This window comes from Arachis ipaensis, chromosome B6 (assembly GCF_059453495.1).
Source record: "Arachis ipaensis isolate K30076 ecotype BB chromosome B6, ASM5945349v1, whole genome shotgun sequence".
NCBI lineage: Eukaryota > Viridiplantae > Streptophyta > Magnoliopsida > Fabales > Fabaceae > Arachis > Arachis ipaensis.
Window position 1 is genome coordinate 104,871,099 of NC_142441.1, and position 23,580 is coordinate 104,894,678.

The 23,580-nt window shown below is 36.3% G+C and overlaps 2 protein-coding genes across 2 annotated transcripts; both read left to right on the plus strand.

Annotated features, from left to right (window-relative positions):
- The first annotated feature begins 4,978 nt into the window (after positions 1–4,978).
- On the plus strand, positions 4,979–21,810 carry LOC148562151 (uncharacterized). Its single transcript, XM_088490821.1, has 9 exons — positions 4,979–5,132; positions 5,237–5,339; positions 5,431–5,603; positions 5,715–5,793; positions 6,216–6,905; positions 6,948–7,141; positions 19,500–20,066; positions 20,774–21,032; positions 21,129–21,810. The coding sequence occupies exons 1-9, from the start codon at positions 4,979–4,981 to the stop codon at positions 21,808–21,810; spliced, it is 2,901 nt and encodes a 966-aa protein (XP_088346947.1).
- Positions 21,811–21,839: 29 nt separating this feature from the next.
- Positions 21,840–22,439, plus strand: LOC107647079 (uncharacterized). The gene has a single exon (XM_016351203.2). It carries the CDS (start codon positions 21,840–21,842, stop codon positions 22,437–22,439), a length of 600 nt encoding a protein of 199 aa, XP_016206689.2.
- Positions 22,440–23,580: the final 1,141 nt, after the last annotated feature.

Genomic DNA, 23,580 nt, shown 5'->3' on the forward strand with positions numbered 1-23,580 from the left:
CTGGATAAATACAATCCTAACCCTGTAACCCCCTCTCGCTAATAACTTTCTCTTTTGTGTTGGTATTGCAAAAATAGATCAACCAAATTTTGATGATGTCTTTTTATTGAATTAATTGTTTTGTAGGGCCTTTTGTCGCATAAAAATTCTGAACTGCTGAGTTTGTCTACTGGTCCATATGACACTTCTAAAGTTTGTGTCAAATAATTTCCAATTTAAATTGTTACAATGATGCTCTTAGTCTATATAGTAACTAAAATATTATTATTCTTATTATTATTGATACATGATGGTATATCTCAGGCTTGTAAGAGTGAGTCAACTCCATCAATTGCAATTAATGAGAAACATAATTCTAAGATTGTTGGAGCTAAGAAACATATGGAAGAGATTTGAGAGGAGTCAGTTTCATCCAAATCTAAGAAAGGAAAGTGGGTTGTGATGGAGGACTAAATCATCACGCCTCTACATAGTTCAATTTATAATATATGAGAATAATTTATTTAAACTATTATTTGAATGAACTATGGTCGTTTGAGAGTGATTAGGATCTACCATATATGAGTAGTTTATTTCTCTTTAATCTTTTTGTTGACATTAATTTATCTCTTAGAACTTGATACAAGAGTTGTTTCGTTTATTTGTTTATTTAATCCAAGATTTGAGTGTATTTTCTTTTAATAAATACTTATTATTATTATTATTATTATTGTTGTTGTTGTTGTTGTTGTTGTACGTTTTAGGGTAATAAGCTTTGATTTTGTTACACATACTTACTAAAGAAAAATATTCACTAAATTTGAGTGTCTTCTCTCATTTCTTACGTATTCAATTTAAAAACCCAAATCAATATCTAGTTGATTCGCAAAACAAAATACAACAGCCCATGACCAAAAAAACAAAACAAAATAAAATACAACTATGTCCATGAGCTGCAAGAGAAAAAATTACTCTAAAAAAATACAAAACTATCATAATTTATTATTTTTTATTATTAATTAGTCATTGAATGTTAGATAATCAAATAAAAAATATTATTGAATAAGAGTAGCTACCGAGTGAAAGTGATTGTTAGGGTGTTGGTGTTGTATGCGGCTGTGGCTCACTAAAGTAAGTTACGTTATATTTATGACTCCGTAAATGAAAATTTTTTATTTCGTTCAAAAAGGAAACTTTTGATTTGAAATAAAATAATTTTTTTTATATTTTTTCCAACAAATTATAACACATACATATTAAAATTTTAGCCCGGTCCAAAATACAATAGCTTTATATAAGAACTCTACGATTACATACAATTATCATATTCAGTATTTGATTATTAGATTTTTTTAAAGGTGTTACTGTTACACATTACACCACATCTTTATGTAAATTTTTTTATTTCAAATAAATTTTTTAAGTGTCGATCAGTCTTCTATTGATTAGTGTTTTCATTTTATTTTGTTCAAATTCTTTGCAATTTTACTTTTTTTTATGGTTCACATTTTATAAACTTATTAACTTAATAGTTGAAAATAAATAATATTTGTATAATTGTTAAATATTTGAAAAAATAAGACTATTATGCACTCTCTAAAAGTGTTATTACTACACAATACACTATATTTTATGTAAATTTCATTTTTTTTATCAGATAAATTAAAGTAGATAGATTAAAGTTTGTTAATTTGAATAATAATTTTTATTATTCACTTAATCTAATTATCTAAAAAAATTATTTTATTATTTATAAAATAAATTTAAAAACTACATGTCACGGAGAACATGCAGTACTACCTTTTAAAAGTATATTATTATTATTATTATTATTATTATTATTATTATTATTATTATTATTATTATTATTATTATTATTATTGAAACATACCACAAAGTTGTATTTAATTTTTAATACGTAATCTAATTTTTAATATTTAAATTTTAAATGACTAAAATTATTATATGTTGAATATTTTGTCTTTAACTATTTTTTTTATTATATGTTGATTAAAAAAATGTAATTTATTAATCACTTCTAAATTCAAATTTAAAAATTCTTGTGCATGGGTGACGAGCGGCGGAAGTTAGGCCAATTAAGAGATTATAATATAATAGAATAGCGTTGCGAGTATAGCTCTTAACTAGCAAAAATCTGCCTCATCAATTTAGAAAGGTTATCACAAAAAAGTTTAGAATAAAAATACTGGAAGTATGAGTCCCAGGTCGTCTCCGAACGAGTTATGAGAAAGGGTGCTAATTTATTAATCAGGAGTTTCCCAGAGAATTTGAGAGTTGAATAATGAGCAATTAAATAATTGTAAATTAAAGCAATAAAAAGTAATAATGATTATTAATATTCTAGATAAAAAGCCTTGACTGGGGGAATGATTATTTGGAAGTTCTATCCTTGTTGGAATCTCTTAAGTGTAGTATTAAAAATGTTGTTGTTTTCACTTAATTAACCCTTACTAAATAAAGGAAAGTCAAGTGATTGAGCTAACTCTTACTCGCAAATCTTAGTCCTCTCTCTTGGGAAGGTCTAGCGTTAGTAAATACAGAACTAGCCAACAACTTCCAGTTTAAACAGCACTTACGCCTTCCAACTCAAGTGTCTCCTCCTAATCAACCCCCATGTCAAGTATGGAATTTACTCCATTGACATGAATATAACGCTCATAGAAATATAAGAAGAAGACATAATAAATTGAATAGAATAAAGCTTTGAAAATTAGTTAAAGATAAAGTAATCCTTTTCACTAACAATCCATGAAAATAATCCAACTACTACTCTAAATAAGAATTAAGAATATGGAATAAATAAAAGAGTAAGTAAGGAAACAAACTAGAATAGTATCTTCAACGGAGGTAATGACGTTTCAATATCCAAAAGCAAAAGCAATAAATTGGGAATATAAAGAGAAACTACAGGAAGAGTAATTTCTCTCTAGATTCAGATCTAAAAACCTAAAAACTATCCTAATGATAATGTATCAATGTGTGTAAAGTTGTTTTTTCTTGAGTCTCTGCATATTTCCTGGCTTTATTCTGTGTTTCTGGGCCAAAAACTGGGTCAAAGCGCGGCCCGAAATCGCCCCCAGTGTTTTCTGTTAATTCTGCAGATCGCGCAGGTCACGCGTACGCGTCGTCCACGTGTTCGCGTCATTCAGCGATTTTCTTTGTCACGCGTACGCGTCATCCACGCATTCGCGTCATTTGTGCAGACTCCAATCCACGCGTTCGCGTCAGGCACGCGCACGCGTCGCTGCAATTTCTCCATTCCACGCGCTCGTGTGAGCCAGGCGCGCACATCGGTGTTCGCTAGTCATCTCCTTAGTTTCTTGTATTTCTTCCATTTTTTCAAGCTTCCTCTCCATTCTCTAAGTCATTCCTGCTCTATAAAGCTTGAAACACTTAACACACGGATCACGGCATCGAATGGTATAAAGGAGAATTAAAATATACTAACTAAAGTTCTTTAGAAAGCAAGTTTTCAATCATAGAATAATACTAGGAAGGAAAATGTAAAATCATGCAATTAGTATGAATAAGTGGGTGAAGACTTGATGAAACCACTCAATAAAACACAAGATAAACCATAAAATAGTGGTTTATCAATGGGTGTATATTTTTAATTAATTATTTAATAATATATAATATAAAAATTAGTTTGCTTAAGGTAGCTATATTTAAATTGGTTTGGCTTATATATATACCCCTTTTAATTAGATTATTAATTTGTGAATTAAAAGTCACTATTAATATATTTTTACATATTTAAAAATTAAGTTTTTTACTTTTTAAGTAAAAAAATGACAACTCATAAATTAATCAATACACAATTAAGTTAATGGATATTTAAAATTTAACTTCAAGATAAGTATTAAAATTTGAAAATTTGTATTCGTAGCTCACTGTTGCGGGAGAAGTACATTGTAGATAAGTGACTTAAAAATGATAATGTATTCCATTCCAGTCACACAATCCATGATTGCAAGGTTAAGACGAAGGATAATTTTGGCAAGAAAATAAAAAAGACTTGATGATAATGAGTCTGCTTTTTCTGGTGCTTCTAGTAAGTGTTCTTGTGAAACTTTTTTAATTTCTATTTTTTTATGAAAAATACAATTTAAGCTATTATCATTGTTGAGAATATTAGCAAAGTAGTTTGTACTATACATAATTTTTTAAATATTTTAATTTAGTGATTGAACAACGGTAAATAACTATTCATCTTTATAATTTTTTTTTAAAATTCATATTTAATAAGCTATAAATTACATAAAAACTAATCTTCAAATCTTCAAGTACTATTTAGGTTAATTAATTATTTAATATTATTTAAGATATACTCTGTCATAATTTAAAATAATATACTATTTAATCTAAATTAATACATAAAACTCTATACTAATTGGGAAAATATAAAATTTGATGCTTTTGTATAGATCTATTTAACTCCATTTAAATAAATTGTAATTTTAAAATTATATTTAAATTTAGAGTTTTATTTATTATTTAAATTGAATTGTATTTATTTTTAAGTCATGACTGGGTATATTTTAAATAATATGATATAGATACTCATTGATTTAGTTTAATAATTTTAAAAATAATTCAATAAAACAAAACCAATACAATTTTTTTAACTACGAAAGTATACTACTAAAATTGTATAAAATCAAATACGAGATTATTTAATTGAATAATTATTATTTGTGTTTCATTTATTTTTCTTGACTTAACAGTGTCGAAGACCAACAATAATACAAATTTTGATGTACATAAAAATGTGCAATATATTACTACAAGTCAAAGAATAGTGTGTCGAAAAATTGGTACCTCATCTAATATTCTCAGTTTACAATCAAGTGAAGATAAATGTGGCATTTTTCTCACTGTAATTGACTCATATTTATCTAAATTTAATTTATATCAGTTTAATGACGAAAATTTTCTATATATTTCTCATTACTCATTCATTGGGAAGCAACTATCTATGTATGGTGTACACTGTGCCTCGCATGGAATTGGACAGAAAAATACTCGTCCTAATTATGTAAGACCTTCTACATCAGAGATAAGATCTAAATCTTTAACTCTACCAATGGATCCCTCATTGACAAGAACTCCACTGTTCGTGTTAACAAATAGTACGTATAATTAATGATTGCCAAATGATTCATACACCAATATTTAACAAAAAGTATACTTCATCCGGAATTATTTATATAACATAGATTTATTACAATTCTAGCATACTCCAGTGTACAAGGACCTGCCAATAATCTAACGAAAGTCGTTCCGCAAAATCAGCTTCCATCACACTGCGGTTCCCACAGATCGTGCCTAACAAAAAGGTAATTTAGAAAAGATGATCATCATTATTATATTATTTTCTTTCCTATAGTGTCTAACGTTTAATTGAATAAAATTGAACTTTTTGTAAAGAAGTTCTACTATAATTGGGGTGCAAAAAAGACAATCTTCCTCTGTTGTTGCTTCGGTGACTATTAATTTAGCACAACTTCATGAAGATGTAAATTTATCGACTGTTAAGACGCACCCACCGAGCGGTGACACACAAAGTGGCCAAAATGTTGACCCTTTTGTTGATGATGAAGGTAATTTCTCATTATATCAAGAATTTAAGTTTGTAGTTTGCAAGAGATATGAGTTATTAGTAATACATCAACATATATGTTCACATTTTTTATAATTTTTATTGATTGTAGTTTTGAATGGTTATGATGATTCAATGTTGGATGTGGATATGGAAGATAATTTTATACCATCCTTAGAAACCTTAGACGGGTATGTAAAAATTTTATCTGTATGTTTATTTGCATCGTTGTGTACATCATTGACTAAATTGCATCGGTATGACAACTAAGTATCCAAAGAGACTTCATTCAGCAGATGTCTGGGATATAGGAAATCCTATTTATCAATGTCAACACTGTAAAGCATGGATGTGGTCTGGAGAAAGGCTTGCTGAATCCAAACAGTCGCCCCAACCAAAGTTTTCATTATGTTGTATAGAAGGAAAGATCGAGCTTCCTCTACTTTCTGTGCCTCCTGATGAACTCATTCAGCTTCATACTGGAGGAGATCAAAGAAATATTCATTTTCTAAAAATAATAAGGACATTTAATTCAATGTTTTGTTTTACATCAATGGCCGAAAAAATTGACCGTGGGATGAACAATGGGACTGCTCCTCCAATTTTTTTGCAGTTCCAATGAAGCTATAAATGAGCCAGATAGGAAAATTGTGGCAATATTAAGAAACATGCTATTTAAATATAATAGTTTGGCAAAGAGTTTTTACTATGCAAGAGATAGGTACCAACAAGAAAATTGCACAAACATAAAGCTTAAGTTGATTAGTAAAAGGACTACAAATGGCAGGACATACAACTTGCCATCTGCATCTGAAGTGGCTGCATTGATTGTTGGAGATGTCGAACAACTTAGCAAAGATAGAGATATTATAGAGAGTCAATCTAGAAAGCTCCAACGGATTGATATTTTTCACCCATCTTATTTAGCCTTGCAATATCCAGTGTTATTTCTGTATGGGGAGGATGGATTTCGTTTGGGTATTGCAACATCAGATTCTATCTCCACTAGGCTTACAAAGAAAAACAAAACAATCACCTTGCGACAATTCTTTGCTTTTCGATTACAAAAAAGGACGGGTGAATCTCTGTTAATTTTGAGATCAAAGAGATTATTCCAACAGTTTCTGGTAGATGCCTACACAATGGTGGAATCAGAGAGGTTAAAATTCTTTAGGTGTAAACAACCACAGTTGAGGGTTGATAAATACAAATGTCTACATGAAAGTCTTATAAACGGGGATGTAGATGCTGTAAGGCTTGGAAAAAGAATCATTCTTCCCAGTACTTTTACCGATGGACTTAGGTATATGATGAATAATTGTAATGATGCATTTGCGATTTGAAGATATGCAGGATATCCTAGCTATTTTATCACCATGACCTGTAACCCCAAATGGGATGAGATAAAAAGAGAAGTGACTCCCATTGGATTAAAGGCAGAAGACCGTCCTGATATATTATGTCGAGTTTTCAAGATCAAGCTTGATAGTTTAATTGATGACCTAAGAGAGGGAAAAATATTTGGCAAAATTTTGGGATGTAAGTCTGTGTTTATGCAACGCCTTATTAAAATCTTATGTTGTAATATTTTGCTCATTTTTCTTTTTCAATTTTCAGATGTTTGCACTGTTGATGAGCGGATATTTTATACGCTTTTTGGGGATAATTTCATATAGTTTTGAGTATGTTTTAGTTAGTTTTTAGTCTATTTTTATTAGTTTTTAGGAAAAATTCATATTTCTGGACTTTACTATGAGTTGTGTGTTTTTCTGTAATTTCAGGTATTTTTCTGGCTGAAATTGAAGGAGCTGAGCAAAAATCTGATTCAGGCTGAAAAAGGACTGCTGATGCTGTTGGATTCTGACCTCCCTGCACTCAAAGTGGATTTTCTAGAGCTACAGAACTCGAAATGGCATGATTCCAATTGCGTTGGAAAGTAGACATCCAGGGCTTTCCAGCAATATATAATAGTCCATACTTTGCACAAGGATAGATGACGTAAACTGGCGTTCAACGCCAGTTCTCTGCCCAATTCTGGCGTCCAGCGCCAGAAAAGGATCAAAAGCTGGAGTTGAACGCCCAAACTGGCATAAAAACTGGCGTTCAACTCCACAAATGGCCTCTGCACGTGAATTGCTTAAGTCTCAGCCCAGCACACACCAAGTGATCCCCAGAAGTGGATCTCTGCATCATCCATCATAGTCTACTCATATTTTGTAACCCTAGGCTACTAGTTTAGTATTTAAACAACTTTTAGAGACTTATTTTGTATCTCATGACATTCTAGATCTAAACTTTGTATTCTCTGACGGCATGAGTCTCTAAACCCCATTGTTGGGGGTGAGGAGCTCTGCTGTGTCTCGATGAATTAATGCAAGTAATTCTGTTTTCCATTAAAACACGCTTGTTCCTATCTAAGATGTTCATTCGCGCTTAACTGTGATGGAGGTGGTGATCTGTGACACTCATCACCTTTCTCAAATCATGAACGTGTGCCTGACAACCACCTCCGTTCTATATACGATTGAATGAGTATCTCTTAGATTCCTTAATCAGAATCTCCGTGGTATAAGCTAGAACTGATGGCGGCATTCATGAGAATCCGGAAAGTCTAAACCTTGTCTGTGGTATTCCGAGTAGGATTCAAGGATTGAATGACTACGACGAGCTTCAAACTCCTGAAGGCTGGGCGTTAGTGACAAACGCAAAAGGATAGTAAATCCTATTCCAACTGGATCGAGAACCAACCGGTGATTAGCCGTGCTGTGACAGAGCGTGTGAGCGTAGTTTTCACTGGAAGGATAGAAGGTAGCCATTGACAACGGTGATCCACCAACACACAGCTTGCCATAGGAGGACATGCGTGCGTGAACAAGATGACAGAGGAAAGCAGAGATTCAGAAGACAAAGCATCTCCAAAACTCCAACATATTCTCCATTACTGCATAACAAGTAACCTTTAATCCATGCTCTATTGTTTATTTGCAATTCAACTGATAAATATAATTGACCTCCTAACTAAGATTTACAAGATAACCATAGATTGCTTCAAACCAACAATCTCCGTGGGATTCGACCCTTACTCACGTGAGGTATTACTTGGACGACCCAGTGCACTTGCTGGTCAGTGGTACGAGTTGTGAAAAGTGTGATTCACAATTCGTACACCAAGTTTTTGGCGCCGTTGCCGGGGATTGTTCGTGTTTGAACAACTGACGGATTGTTTTGTTGCTTAGATTAGGAAAATTTTTCTTTTTGGTTTAGAGTCTCTTATTATTGTTCTTGGTTAAAAATATCCTTCTTTAAAACAAGTGTTACATTTACTGCCTAGTTGGCTAGAGCATTAGTCCAAGCCCGTGGCAGTTGGGTACACTCTTTTTAAAAATCTTTTTCATAAATAATATTTTCTCTATTAAATCCTGTGCCAAACTTTAAGTTTGGTGTTCTTCCTTTGTGTTTTTGTGTCTTGATCTTAAAATTTTTAAGTTTGGTGTTCCTTGGTGTTTTCCCTCCAAAATTTTCGAAAATAAGGAACCCCAGATCTAAAAAATTTTAAATCCTGCGTTATCTTATTGTTTTTCTCTCTCCTTCAAAAATTCAGATTTTTATTTCAAAATTTAAAACCTTTTTCAAAAATCATCATATCTTTTTCAAAATCTCCTAACTACTTTCTCTCTCCTCACTTTTTCGAAAATCTTTTACTCATTTTTATTTATTCTATTTTGATTTATTTTATTTTCGAAATAAATTAATAAATAAATAAATAAAAATATTTTTTCTATTTTACATCATCTCCCTTTCTCCATCATGAATCTAAGCGGAAATGAACAGTCCAGGAGGACTCTGGGGTCATATTCTAACCCCTCTACTGCTTCATATGGGAGTAGCATCTGCATACCCTCCATTGGAGTCAGTAGCTTTGAGTTGAATCCTCAGCTCATTATCATGGTGCAGCAAAGCTGCCAGTATTCCGGTCTTCCACAGGAAGAACCTACAGAGTTTCTGGCACAATTTTTACAAATTGCTAACACAGTACATGATAAGAAAATAGATCAGGATGTCTACAGACTATTACTGTTTCCATTTGCTGTAAAAGATCAAGCTAAGAGGTGGTTAAATAACCAACCTAAGGCCAGCATAAGAACATGGAAACAACTGACAGAAAAATTCCTGAATCAGTATTTTCCCCCAAAAAGGATGACACAGCTAAGGCTGGACATCCAAGGCTTTAAACAAGGAGATAATGAATCTCTTTATGATGCCTGGGAGAGATACAGAGAGATGCTACGGAAATGCCCCTCTGAAATGTTTTCATTGTGGGTTCAGTTAGACATCTTCTACTATGGGCTTGCAGAAGGAGCTCAGATGTCTCTAGATTACTCAGCTGGTGGATCTATCCATATGAGAAAGACAATTGAAGAGGCTCAAGAGCTCATTGATACAGTTGCCAGGAATCAGCATCTGTACCTAAGCAGCAACCCTTCCATGAATGAAGAGGTTAAAACAGTAACTGCTGAATTTAGTATTATAAAACAAGCTGCTGAATTCAATCAGCAATTGGATTTTCTAACAAAGCAGCTAGCTGAATTCAAGGACAGGCTACAAGAGACAAGGATAGCTAATATACATATGGAAGAACAGTTTAAGCAAACAAAACAGCAGTTGTCAAAACAAATAATAGAAGAATGCCAAGCAGTTCAATTAAGAAGTGGAAAAACATTAAATACCCCACCTCAAGGCATCAAAAAGTCAAGAAATGAGCAACCCACCAAAGATTCACCTGAGGACAGTAAGAGCCCAGGGAAAAATAATTCTGGCGCTAAAACGCCAGAGAATTGGTGGAAGGCTGGCGCTGAACGCCCAGACCATGCCCAAAACTGGCGTTCAACGCCAGAAACAAGGCAGGATTGGCATTCAACGCCAGAAATGGGCAAGAATCTGGCGTTGAACGCCCAAATAGGGCAGAATCCAGCGTTGAACGCCCAAAATGGGCACAGTTCTGGCGTTCAGACGCCAGAAGCAGACAAGGAGCTGGCGTCCAGTTTCACTCCAGCTTCTGACTCTGGCACTCAATTGCCAGTGAGGGATCAGACACACACAAGTGCTGACAACAACCCCTCTAAAAAGGCTTCTTTAACTACTAAGGTTGAGGAATATAAAGCCAAGATACCTTATCCTCAAAAACTCCGGAAAGAGGAGCAGGATAAGCAATTTGCTCGCTTTGCAGATTATCTAAGGACTCTTGAAATAAAGATTCCATTTGCAGAGGCACTTGAGCAAATACCTTCTTATGCCAAGTTCATGAAATAGATCTTGAGTCATAAACAGGAGTGGAGAGAAACAGAAAGAGTTCTCCTCACTGAAGAATGCAGTGCAGTCATCCTGAAAAGCTTTCCTGAAAAGCTTAAAGACCCTGGGAGTTTTCTGATACCATGCATATTAGAAGGTGATTGCACCAAGACAGCTTTATGCGATCTTGGGGCAAGCATCAACCTAATACCTGCATCCACTATCAGAAAGCTTGGTTTAACTGAAGAAGTTAAACCAACCCGGATATGTCTTCAACTTGCTGATGGCTCCACTAAATACCCATCAGGCGTGATTGAAGACATGATTGTCAGGGTTGGGCCATTCGCCTTTCCCACTGACTTTGTTGTGCTGGAAATGGAGGAGCACAAGAGTGCTACTCTCATTCTAGGAAGACCCTTCCTAGTAACTGGACGATCCCTTATTGACGTCCAACAGGAGAAAATAACCCTGAGAGTCAATGATGATGAGTTCAAGTTGAACGCTGTCAAAGCCATGCAGCATCCAGACACATCAACAGACTGCATGAAAGTTGATCTTATTGACTCCTTGGTAGAAGAGATCAACATGGCTGAGAGTCTCGAATCAGAGTTGGAAGACATCTTTAAAGATGTTCAGCCTGATTTGGAGGATTCAGAGGACATGATAGAGCCTCTGAAGTTTCTTCTAAAAGAGGAAAAACCTCCTAAACCCGAGCTCAAGCCATTACCACCATCCTTGAAATATGCATTTCTAGAAGAAGGTGATACTTTTCCAGTGATCATAAGCTCTGCTCTAAGTTCACAGGAAGAGGAAGCACTTATTCAAGTGCTAAGGACACACAAGACAGCTCTTGGGTGGTCCATAGGTGACCTTAAGGGCATAAGCCCAGCTAGATGCATGCACAAAATCCTATTGGAGGATAATGCCAAACCAGTGGTTCAACCACAGAGGCGGCTAAATCCAGCCATGAAGGAAGTGGTGCAGAAAGTGGTCACCAAATTACTAGAGGCTGGGATTATTTATCCCATTTTTGATAGCCCCTGGGTGAGCCCTGTTCAAGTCGTCCCAAAAAAGGGAGGCATAACAGTGATTCATAATGAAAAAAATGAACTGGTTCCTACAAGAACAGTTACGGGGTGGCGCATGTGTATTGACTACAGAAGGCTCAATACAGCCACCAGAAAGGATCATTTTCCTTTACCATTCATAGACCAGATGCTAGAAAGACTAGCAGGTCATGATTATTACTGCTTTTTGGATGGCTATTCAGGCTATAACCAGATTGCAGTGGATCCCCAGGATCAAGAGAAAACAGCATTCACATGTCCATCTGGAGTGTTTGCTTATAGAAGGATGCCCTTTGGGCTATGTAATGCACCTGCAACCTTCCAGAGATGCATGCTCTCTATTTTCTCTGACATGGTGGAAAAATTTCTGGAAGTCTTCATGGATTACTTCTCAGTATATGGAGACTCATTCAGCTCCTGTCTTGATCACCTGAAACTTGTTCTGAAAAGATGCCAAGAAACCAACCTAGTTTTAAACTGGGAAAAGTGTCACTTCATGGTGACTGAAGGAATTGTTCTTGGGCATAAAATCTAAAACAAGGGAATAGAGGTGGATCAAGCAAAAATAGAGGTAATTGAAAAATTACCACCACCTGCCAATGTTAAGGCAATCAGAAGCTTTCTGGGGCACGTAGGATTCTATAGGAGGTTTATAAAGGATTTTTCAAAAATCGCAAAACCTCTAAGCAATCTGCTAGCTGCTGACACGCCATTTGTGTTTGACACAAAGTGCCTGCAGGCGTTTGAAACGCTGAAAGCTAAGCTGGTCACAGCACCAGTCATTTCTGCACCAGACTGGACATTACCATTTGAGCTAATGTGTGATGCCAGTGATCATGCCATTGGTGCAGTATTGGGACAGAGGCATGACAAGCTTCTGCATGTCATTTATTATGCCAGTCGTGTTCTAAATGATGCCCAGAAAAATTACACAACCACAGAAAAAGAATTACTTGCAGTGGTTTACGCCATTGACAAGTTCAGATCATACTTAGTAGGATCAAAAGTGATTGTGTATACTGATCATGCTGCTCTTAAATATCTACTCACAAAGCAGGATTCAAAACCTAGGCTCATCAGATGGGTATTGCTTCTGCAAGAGTTTGATATAGAAATAAGAGACAGAAAAGGGATAGAGAACCAAGTGGATGATCATTTGTCCCGGATAGAGCCAGTGGAAGGGACGTCCCTCCCTTCTCTTGAGATCTCTGAGACGTTTCCTGATGAGCATTTATTCGCCATTCAGGAAGCACCATGGTTTGCCGATATTTCAAACTATAAAGCTGCAAGGTTCATACCCAAGGAGTACAACAGGATACAAAAGAAGAAATTAATTACTGATGCAAAGTACTACTTGTGGGATGAACCTTATCTCTTTAAGAGATGTGCAGACGGAATTATCCGTAGGTGTGTGCCTAGAGAAGAAGCACAGAGGATCCTGTGGCATTGCCACAGATCTCAATATGGAGGCCATTTCGGAGGTGAGCGAACAGCCACCAAGGTCCTCCAATGTGGCTTCTATTGGCCCACACTCTATAAAGATTCCCGAGAGTTTGTACGTAATTGTGACAGTTGCCAAAGAGCTGGTAACCTGCCTCATGGTTACGCCATGCCTCAACAAGGAATCTTGGAAATTGAGTTGTTTGACGTATGGGGAATTGACTTCATGGGACCTTTCCCACCATCATACTCAAACACTTATATTCTGGTGGCAGTTGACTATGTATCAAAATGGGTTGAGGCTATTGCCACACCCACCAATGATACTAAAACAGTGCTGAAGTTCCTCCAGAAACATATCTTTAGCAGGTTTGGTGTCCCTAGAGGACTAATCAGTGATGGGGGCACTCACTTCTGCAATAAACAGCTTTACTCTGCCATGGTTCGGTATGGAATTCGCCACAAGGTGGCCACTCCATATCATCCACAAACCAATGGGCAAGCTGAAGTCTCTAACAGAGAATTAAAGAGAATCCTGGAACAGACAGTAAATACCCGTAGAAAGGATTGGGCACGGAGCTTGGATGATGCTCTGTGGGCTTACAGAACAGCATTCAAGACCCCTATAGGGACCTCTCCATACCAACTCGTGTATGGTAAGGCATGCCACCTGCCCGTGGAACTGGAACATAAGGCCTACTGGGCAACCAGATTCCTAAACTTTGATGCCAAATTAGCAGGAGAAAAACGATTGCTCCAGCTAAATGAGCTAGAGGAATTCAGATTCACAGCTTTCGAAAATGCCAAGCTTTATAAAGAAAAATAAAAAAAATGGCATGACAGAAAGCTTTCATCTAGAATCTTTGAACCAGGACAGAAGGTCCTGTTGTTTAACTCTAGACTCGGGCTATTCCCCGGGAAACTGAAATCCCGGTGGAGGGGACCATACGTGATTACAAGTGTATCACCATATGGTTATGTGGAGCTTCAAGATATTGATTCTGATAAGAAGTTCATTGTCAATGGACAGAGAATCAAGCATTACCTTGAAGGCAACATTGAGCAGGAATGCTCAAGGCTGAAGCTAGATTAAAAGCTTAGCAAGGTCCAGCTAAAGACAATAAAGAAGCGCTTGCTGGGAGGCAACCCAGCCATGGGGCAACAATCCTCTAAGCATTTTTGCCCTATTTCTATTTTTATTTTTATTTGTTTATGTAGAGTTCATTGACAACAAGGTAAATAATCATTTACAGAAGACCTCGGCACACAAAACAGAGAAAAAGAGCTCACTGGCAAGAAAACGCCAGTAAAAGTATATTTTGGGCGTTCAACGCCCAAAATGGGCATCCACTGGGCGTTGAACGCCAGTAATGGTAGCAATCTGGGCGTTCAACGCCAGAATGGGGCATCCACTGGGCGTTGAACGCCAGTAATGGCAGCAGCTGGGCGTTGAACGCCCAGGAGAGCAGCAATTGGGCGCTGAACGCCCAAAACAGGCAGTGTTTGGGCGTTCAAACGCCAGGAAGGCAGGGAGGAGCCAAATTCATTTTTTCCACACGTATTTCCATTTTAATTTCAAATTTTATGCTTCAATGCATGATTTTTACATGAACATGTCAAGAACCCTGATTTCTAAAAATCCATCTTTTCAAATTCAATCAAACTCTTTTCAAATCTTTTCTGAAAACAAATCTATCTCTTTCACTCAAAAATCTTTTCAACTAATCCATATCTTTTTCAAATCTCCATATTATCTTTTACAAAATTCAGATTTATCTTTTTCAAAAATCTATCATATCTTTTCAAAATTAAACTATATCTTCTATCTTATCTTTTTCAACTCAATCTTTTTATCTTATCTTTTCCAATTTTTCGAAAACCCACCCCCCTCCCTTTAAATTTGGGTTCGGCCTCCCTCCTCCTCCATCAACAATTGCACCTAGCTCTCCTTCTACCCCTCTCCTTTCTTTTTTTTTGCTTGAGGACAAGCAATCCTCTAAGTTTGGTGTGTTTATCCGAGATCACTAAGATCATGGCTCCTAAAGGAAAACAACCCACTCCAAGAGGCAAGAAAGAGAGCATTCCAAAACCACTTTGGAATCAAGGGAAGTTCTTATCTAAAGAACATTCAGACCATTATCTTAAAGTAATGGGTCTGAGATCAGTGATCCCGGAAGTTAGATTTGATCTGAAAGAAGATGAATATCCGGAGATCCAGGAGCAAATTCGAATCAGGAGCTGGGAAGTCCTAGCTAATCCTGAAACGAAAGTGGGAAGGAACATGGTCCAGGAGTTCTATGCTAATATGTGGCAGACTGACAAGCAAAAACTATCTGGAACTGCCTTCTATGAATTTCGAACCATGGTCAGAGGGAAGATTGTTCATACCACCCCTGACAAGATCAGAGAGATCTTAAAGCTACCTCAACTAAAGGATGATCCAGACTCCTTCAACAGGAGGATGATGAGAGCAGACATTGACCTGGATAAGATTCTAGAGGACATATGTATCCCTGGAGCCAGGTGGACCACCAACACAAAGGGTGTCCCAAATCAACTCAAGAGAGAAGATCTCAAACCAGTCGCCAGAGGATGGCTGGACTTCATTAGCCGTTCTCTGTTGCCCACTAGCAACCGTTCTGAAGTCACAGTTAAAAGAGCAGTGATGATCCATTGCATCATGATGGGGAAGGAAGTGGAGGTTCATCAGCTGATTTCAACTGAACTCTACAAGATTGCTAACAAAAATTCAAAAGAGGCCAGGTTGGCTTATCCAAGCGTGATTTCTCTGCTCTGCAAGGACGCTGGAGTGAGAATGGGAATAACTAAATATATCCTAATTGAAAAGCCAATCACCAAAGCATCAATGGAAAAACAACAAGCACAGGAGGATCCCATCAAGAAGAGAGCACAGGAATTCCTCCCAGAGATCCCTCAAGCTGAATACTGGGAGTATCTTGAGACGTCCGTCACCAAGATACGGGAAGCTATGGAGCAAATAATAAAAGAACAGAAGGAACACAGTCAAATGTTGACCTATATGTTTAAAGAACAAGAGGAGCAGGGGCGTGACTTAAGGGAACTGAAGCGCCAAAAGTCTTCTCTTGTAGGACCAAGCACCCCAAGGATCAGAGGAACCCCCGTGCCCCCAGAATAAAGGTTGTTAATTTCCAATTTCTGCCTTAACTCTGTGATAGTGTCCTTATAAAAGTTTACCTTAGAAGTCATATAGTAGTAATTAGTATCTATTTTGATTTTATCTCCAATTAAGCTATAGTTTATTTTTCTCATCATCAGCAAACATGAATAAAGTAGTAGATCTTTTGAATAAGAGGCAATAAAATTTTGAGTTTAATAAAAGAAATTCTAATTAGTTAAATGTGGTGGCAATGCTTTCTGTCTTCTGAATGAATGCTTGATCAGTGCATATGTCTTTTGAATTTGTTGTTTAAGACTGTTAAATATGTTGGCTCTTGAAAGAATGATGAACATGAGACATGTTATTGATAATCTAAAAAATCATAAAAATGATTCTTGAAGCAAGAAAAAGCAGCAAAGAACAAAGCATTCAAAAAAAAAAAAAAGAGAGAGAAAAAGCAAGCAGAAAAAGCCAATGACCCTTAAAACCAAAAGGCAAGGGCAAATGAAAGGGATCCCAAGGCTTTGAGCATCAGTGGATAGGAGGGCCTAAAGGACTAAAATCCTGGTCTAAGCGGCTAAACCAAGCTGTCCCTAACCATGTGCTTGTGGCGTGAAGGTGTCAAGTGAAAACTTGAGACTGAGCGGTTAAAGTCAAGGTCCAAAGCAAAAAGAAGAGTGTGCTTAAGAACTCTGGACACCTCTAATTGGGGACTTTAGCAAAGCTGAGTCACAATCTGAAAAGGTTCACCCAGTTATGTGTCTGTGGCATTTATGTATCCGGTGGTAATACTGGAAAACAAAGTGCTTAGGGCCACAGCCAAGACTCATAAAGAAGCTGTGTTCAAGAATCATCACACTGAACTAAGAGAATCAATAACACTATCTGAATTCTAAGTTCCTATAGATGCCAATCACTCTGAGCTTCAATGGATAAAGTGAGATGCCAAAACTGTTCAGAAGCAAAAAGCTACTAGTCCCGCTCATCTAATTAGAATCTGAACTTCAATCAAAAACTCTGAGATATTATTGCTTCCCAACCTATTAGTCTTCTATTTTATTTATCTAGTTGCTTGAGGACAAGCAACAGTTTAAGTTTGGTGTTGTGATGAGCGGATATTTTATACGCTTTTTGGGGATAATTTCATATAGTTTTGAGTATGTTTTAGTTAGTTTTTAGTCTATTTTTATTAGTTTTTAGGAAAAATTCATATTTCTGGAATTTACTATGAGTTGTGTGTTTTTCTGTAATTTCAGGTATTTTTCTGGCTGAAATTGAAGGAGCTGAGCAAAAATCTGATTCAGGCTGAAAAAGGACTGCTGATGTTGTTGGATTCTGACCTCCCTGCACTCAAAGTGGATTTTCTAGAGCTACAGAACTCGAAATGGCATGATTCCAATTGCGTTGGAAAGTAGACATCCAGGGATTTTCAGAAATATATAATAGTCCATACTTTGCACAAGGATAGACGACGTAAACTGGCATTCAACGCCAGTTCTCTGCCCAATTCTGGCGTCCAGCGCCAGAAAAGGATCAAAAGCTGGAGTTGAACGCCCAAACTGGCATAAAAACTGGCGTTCAACTCCACAAATGGCCTCTGCACGTGAATTGCTTAAGTCTCAGCCCAGCACACACCAAGTGGGCCCCAGAAGTGGATCTCTGCATCATCCATCATAGTCTACTCATATTTTGTAACCCTAGGCTACTAGTTTAGTATTTAAACAACTTTTAGAGACTTATTTTGTATCTCATGACATTCTAGATCTAAACTTTGTATTCTCTGACGGCATGAGTCTCTAAACCCCATTGTTGGGGGTGAGGAGCTCTGCTGTGTCTCGATGAATTAATGCAAGTAATTCTGTTTTCCATTCAAACACGCTTGTTCCTATCTAAGATGTTCATTCGCGCTTAACTGTGATGGAGGTGGTGATCTGTGACACTCATCACCTTCCTCAAATCATGAACGTGTGCCTAACAACCACCTCCGTTCTATATACGATTGAATGAGTATCTCTTAGATTCCTTAATCAGAATCTCCGTGGTATAAGCTAGAACTGATGGCGGCATTCATGAGAATCCGGAAAGTCTAAACCTTGTCTGTGGTATTCCGAGTAGGATTCAAGGATTGAATGACTGCGACGAGCTTCAAACTCCTGAAGGCTGGGCGTTAGTGACAGACGCAAAAGGATAGTAAATCCTATTCCAACTGGATCGAGAACCAACCGGTGATTAGCCGTGCTGTGACAGAGCGCGTGAGCGTAGTTTTCACTGGAAGGATGGAAGGTAGCCATTGACAACGGTGATCCACCAACACACAGCTTGCCATAGGAGGACGTGCGTGCGTGAACAAGATGACAGAGGAAAGCAGAGATTCAGAAGACAAAGCATCTCCAAAACTCCAACATATTCTCCATTACTGCATAACAAGTAACCTTTAATCCATGCTCTATTGTTTATTTGCAATTCAACTGATAAACATAATTGACCTCCTAACTAAGATTTATAAGATAACCATAGATTGCTTCAAACCAATAATCTCCGTGGGATTCGACCCTTACTCACGTGAGGTATTACTTGGACGACCCAGTGCACTTGCTGGTCAGTGGTACGAGTTGTGAAAAGTGTGATTCACAATTCGTACACCAACTGTAGAGTTTTAAAAGAGAGGGCTTCCGTATGCACATATCCTTTTATTCATGAGTAACGATTTCAAGCCACAAACACCAGATTAACTAGATAAACATATAACAACTGAGATTCTTGATGAAAATAAAAGGTCAAATCTACATGGAGCTATTCAAAATTACATGGTACATGGTCCATGTGGTCCGTACAACAAGAATTCACCTTGCATGAAGAATGGATCCTGTTTAAAGTTCTATCCTAAAGAGTTTTAGATAGCGAACACTCATTGATGAGGATGGATATCCCAAATATAGGCATACTGATAACGGTCGAACAGTGAAGAAAAGGGAATGTGTACTAGACAATAAGTTCATTGTTCTGTATAATCCAAAATTGTTGCTCATGTTCGGGTGCCGCATAAATGTGGAATACACATCCCAAACAAGTTCTATTAAGTATCTGTTTAAGTTTGTACACAAGGGTAATGATCGCGTAACAACTACTCTATACAATGCTGGTGATCCATCAGAAGCTACACAAGTTATTGATGAAATTAGGAATTACTACGATTGTAGGTACATTTCGGAATGTGAGGCAGTCTGGCATCTATTTGGATACGAAATCCAAGAGAAAGAACCATTTGTGATTAGACTTCCATTCCATTTGGAGGATGAGCAAACTGTGGTTTATGGTGAAACTTCTAATGTGAATGATATCGTCGAAAGAGCAATATCTCATAAGTCCAAGTTTTTGGGATGGATGGCGGCGAACATGTCATATCCCTATAGTCGAAGTCTGACTTATGCTGAGTTTCCAATCAAGTTTGTTTGGAAGGATGATGCTTCAAAGTGGTTTCCTCGAAAGAAAGGCTTCGCAATCGGAAGGTTGACTCATGTACCTGCAGGTAATGACGAGTTTATATTTAATTTTGATTTTATTTATTTAATGATTTAAATTTAAAATCTTAACAGCCTGTACCCCACGTCCATTTTATTCGATTTTTCTACACTAGAAAATAAATGTTCAAATAACTTTCAGCAGTTATAATCTGTAGATTATACAATTTTTAATTTTTCTATATTTTTTAGGAAAATTATTTTTATGCGGATATGTAGCTACATAATAATTAAAATAGCATAGCTTAATCCATTTAACAACTTAAAAGTGGGATTTTAACCAAGTTTTTTTGCAGCAAATATCGAAGAATATTACCAATGACTTCTCTTGAATTCTCAAAGAGGATGTATGAGTTTTCAAGATATAAGAACAATAGGAGGAACAATTTATGCTACGTATAGAGATGCATGCTTCGCCCTTGGACTCTTGCAAGATGACAAAGAATTCATTGATGCAATTTTAAGGAAACAAGCTCATGGGCCTCAGGATCATATGTTAGGAGGTTATTTGTCATTCTATTAACATCCAACAATATCTCAAGACCAGAATATGTCTGGGATAGATGTTGGCATAAACTCTTAGATGATATTTTGTATCGACAGAGAGCCGTGATGAACATGAGGGGTGAGTTTTTATTAATTGCAATGATAAAAGTTCTTCCTTATTGATCATTTTTAGTTTGATTGAATTTTTACAGTATTGTATAATATGCAGAATTAAAAATGTCAGATGATGAGATTAAGCAGTTGTGCTTAATGGATATAGACAAGATCTTACATTCATATGGTAAAACCTTGAAAGACTATCCTCCTATACCTTTATCAACTAAAGTTGATAGTTCTTTGTTAATCGAAAGGGTTATTAAGGAAAAGCTAAACTTTAACAGGAATGATTTAAAGAAAAATGCCTCAGACATGTTATCCGTCGCAACACCTGAGCAGGAATATGCATTCGATAAAATTGTTACAGCTGTGTATTGTGATGAAGGGGGTTTTTTCTTTGTGTATGGTCATGGGGGTACTGGAAAAACATTTCTCTGAAACCTTATGTCTGCTGAGATTCGCTGAAGGGGTGATATAGTGTTAAACATTGCTTCGAGTGGTATTGCATCTTTACTTCTTCCCAATGGAAGAACGGCACACTTAAGGTTCAAAATACCGCTAAATATAACTGAGGATTCTATATGTAACATCAAACCTGGTTCCCCTCAAGCAATGTTGCTGTTGAAAGCCAAACTTATAATTTGGGATGAGGCTCCAATGGTTAGTAGGTACTGCTATAAAGCGCTTGATAAATGCTTGGGTGATATCATGAGGTGTTCTCCAACATATAGCAAATATTTGCCCTTTGGAGGAAAAGTGGTTGTACTAGGTAGAGACTTTAGACAAATTCTTCCTATCATTCCACGAGGATCGAGACAAGATATCATTCATTCAACAGTGAATTCGTCTTACCTTTGGAAGTTTTGTCAGGTGCTCAAACTAATAAAAAACATGAGACTCTCTGTAGGGACGACTGCTTCAGATCAAGATGAGACAGAGCAATTTGGTGAGTGGTTATTGAAAGTTGGTGATGGTCTAATAGGTGACAATATGGATGGTGAATCTGAGATATGTCTTCCAGGAGATATTATTATTCCTTCTTCGGACCAGGCATTTGATGAGCTGGTTCATTTTTCTTATCCAAATATTTTGGAAAACATGTCCTCAAAGTATTTTTCAAAACAAGAACTATATTGGCTCCCACGCTAGACGTCGTTGAAGAGGTCAACAACCATCTGATGGCTATCATTCCTGGAGGGGAAAAATTATATCTTAGTTCGGATTCCATTTGTATGGATAAAGGGAATATGGAGAGTCAACTAGATCTCTATGGTCCTGAATTACTGAATAGCATAAATTGCTCTGGCTTGCCTTCATATAAATTAATATTCAAGGTTGGTGTTCCGGTGATATTACTGAGGAATATTGACCAATCCAGTGGTCTTTGTAATGGTACAAGGCTACAAGTTAGGAAGCTTAGAAATCATGTCATAGAATGTGAAGTCTTAATGGGTAACAATGTTGGTCATATTGCTTTGATTCTAAGAATGAATATGGTACCAACAAATGAAATCGTCCCAGTTAGATTCCAACGAAGACAGTTTCCCATAATAGTATCATTTGCCATGACAATTAATAAGTCTCAGGGACAAACTTTATCTCATATTGGATTGTACTTGCACAAACCAGTTTTTACACATGGCCAACTATATGTGGCACTTTCAAGAGTTAAGAGTAAGAGAGATTTAAAAGTTTTACTTATGAATCACGTAGGAATGTCTGCAAATTCAACCATCAATGTTGTTTATAGAGAAGTCTTTGAAAAAATAGCATTCTAATGTAAATATTTTAATTTTATTTTAAATTCTGTATCAGTGTATAATTATTTTACCTTAAAAAATATAAATTAATTATTACTCACTTTTTTTAAGTTAAACTTTCATTTTCATAATAATTATTTTGTATTTTTGTTTTAAATATTGAAGCATATAATTTTTTTTACTTTTATAAATTTTTTCGTGCTCACATACACTAGTTTTTGTGTAAAAACTAGTTTTTAATTGTAAAAACCATTTTTTTGGTATAAAAACCAATTTTTTTTGTGAAAAACCATATTTTGGTGTAAAAACCAATTTTTCTATATAAAAATCGATTATTTTTTAAAAACCAGTTTTTATTTTAATAATCGGTTAAAAACTGGTTTCAAATTTTACTAACTGGTTAATAACTAGTTTTATCATGTACAACCAATTTGGTTATTTAATCAAGACTATATTTTTGGTTAACCAAAAAACTGGTTTGGTTTTTGGATTAACCAAACCATGGACACCCCTAATTCTAGCACTTATCGGATGTGAATTTTTCTTCTTTTTTCCGTATAGATTTCTTAATTGACTTGTCCAAATCTGCTCAAAGCCACTTACTCTTGGGCCGTCTTTTGGTTGTAACACTTGAGGACCCCTGCATGTCATGTACAATAACACCACGTGTGCTTTGTGTGGGCATGCTATTCTAAATCGCAGTGACAGTAGTGGGACGTATGATAGCACAGTAATCAGTCAGCTTGGATTTTGCATTCCAAAGAGCTGAACGCAATATGGCTGCTTCCTCATCACAAGTAACGAACTCCTAAGCAACGTTATAGAACTCTGAACACAAACACCTGAACAGGTTGTGGCTGACCGAGCCACATCATGGCTACTCCTAATGTAGGTGTGCTTGCGCATGACATTCTTACTCCATCGAGGAAGAACATAGCAGCTCGGTACTCTGTCAACTTTGTAGTATGAAAACACATCAAGGGTGTGGCAACACAATATACCGGTGGATTCAAACATGTTGCACTCGCACCAAACCTCGTGATTCAATGGGTTAAAATCTACCGTGAAAGTATGGTACACAGAAATAGAATCACCCTGGTGTTCAGTTGATTGAACAACGCAATCAGTTTTTTTCCTTAACTCTAGCTAAACATCCCTG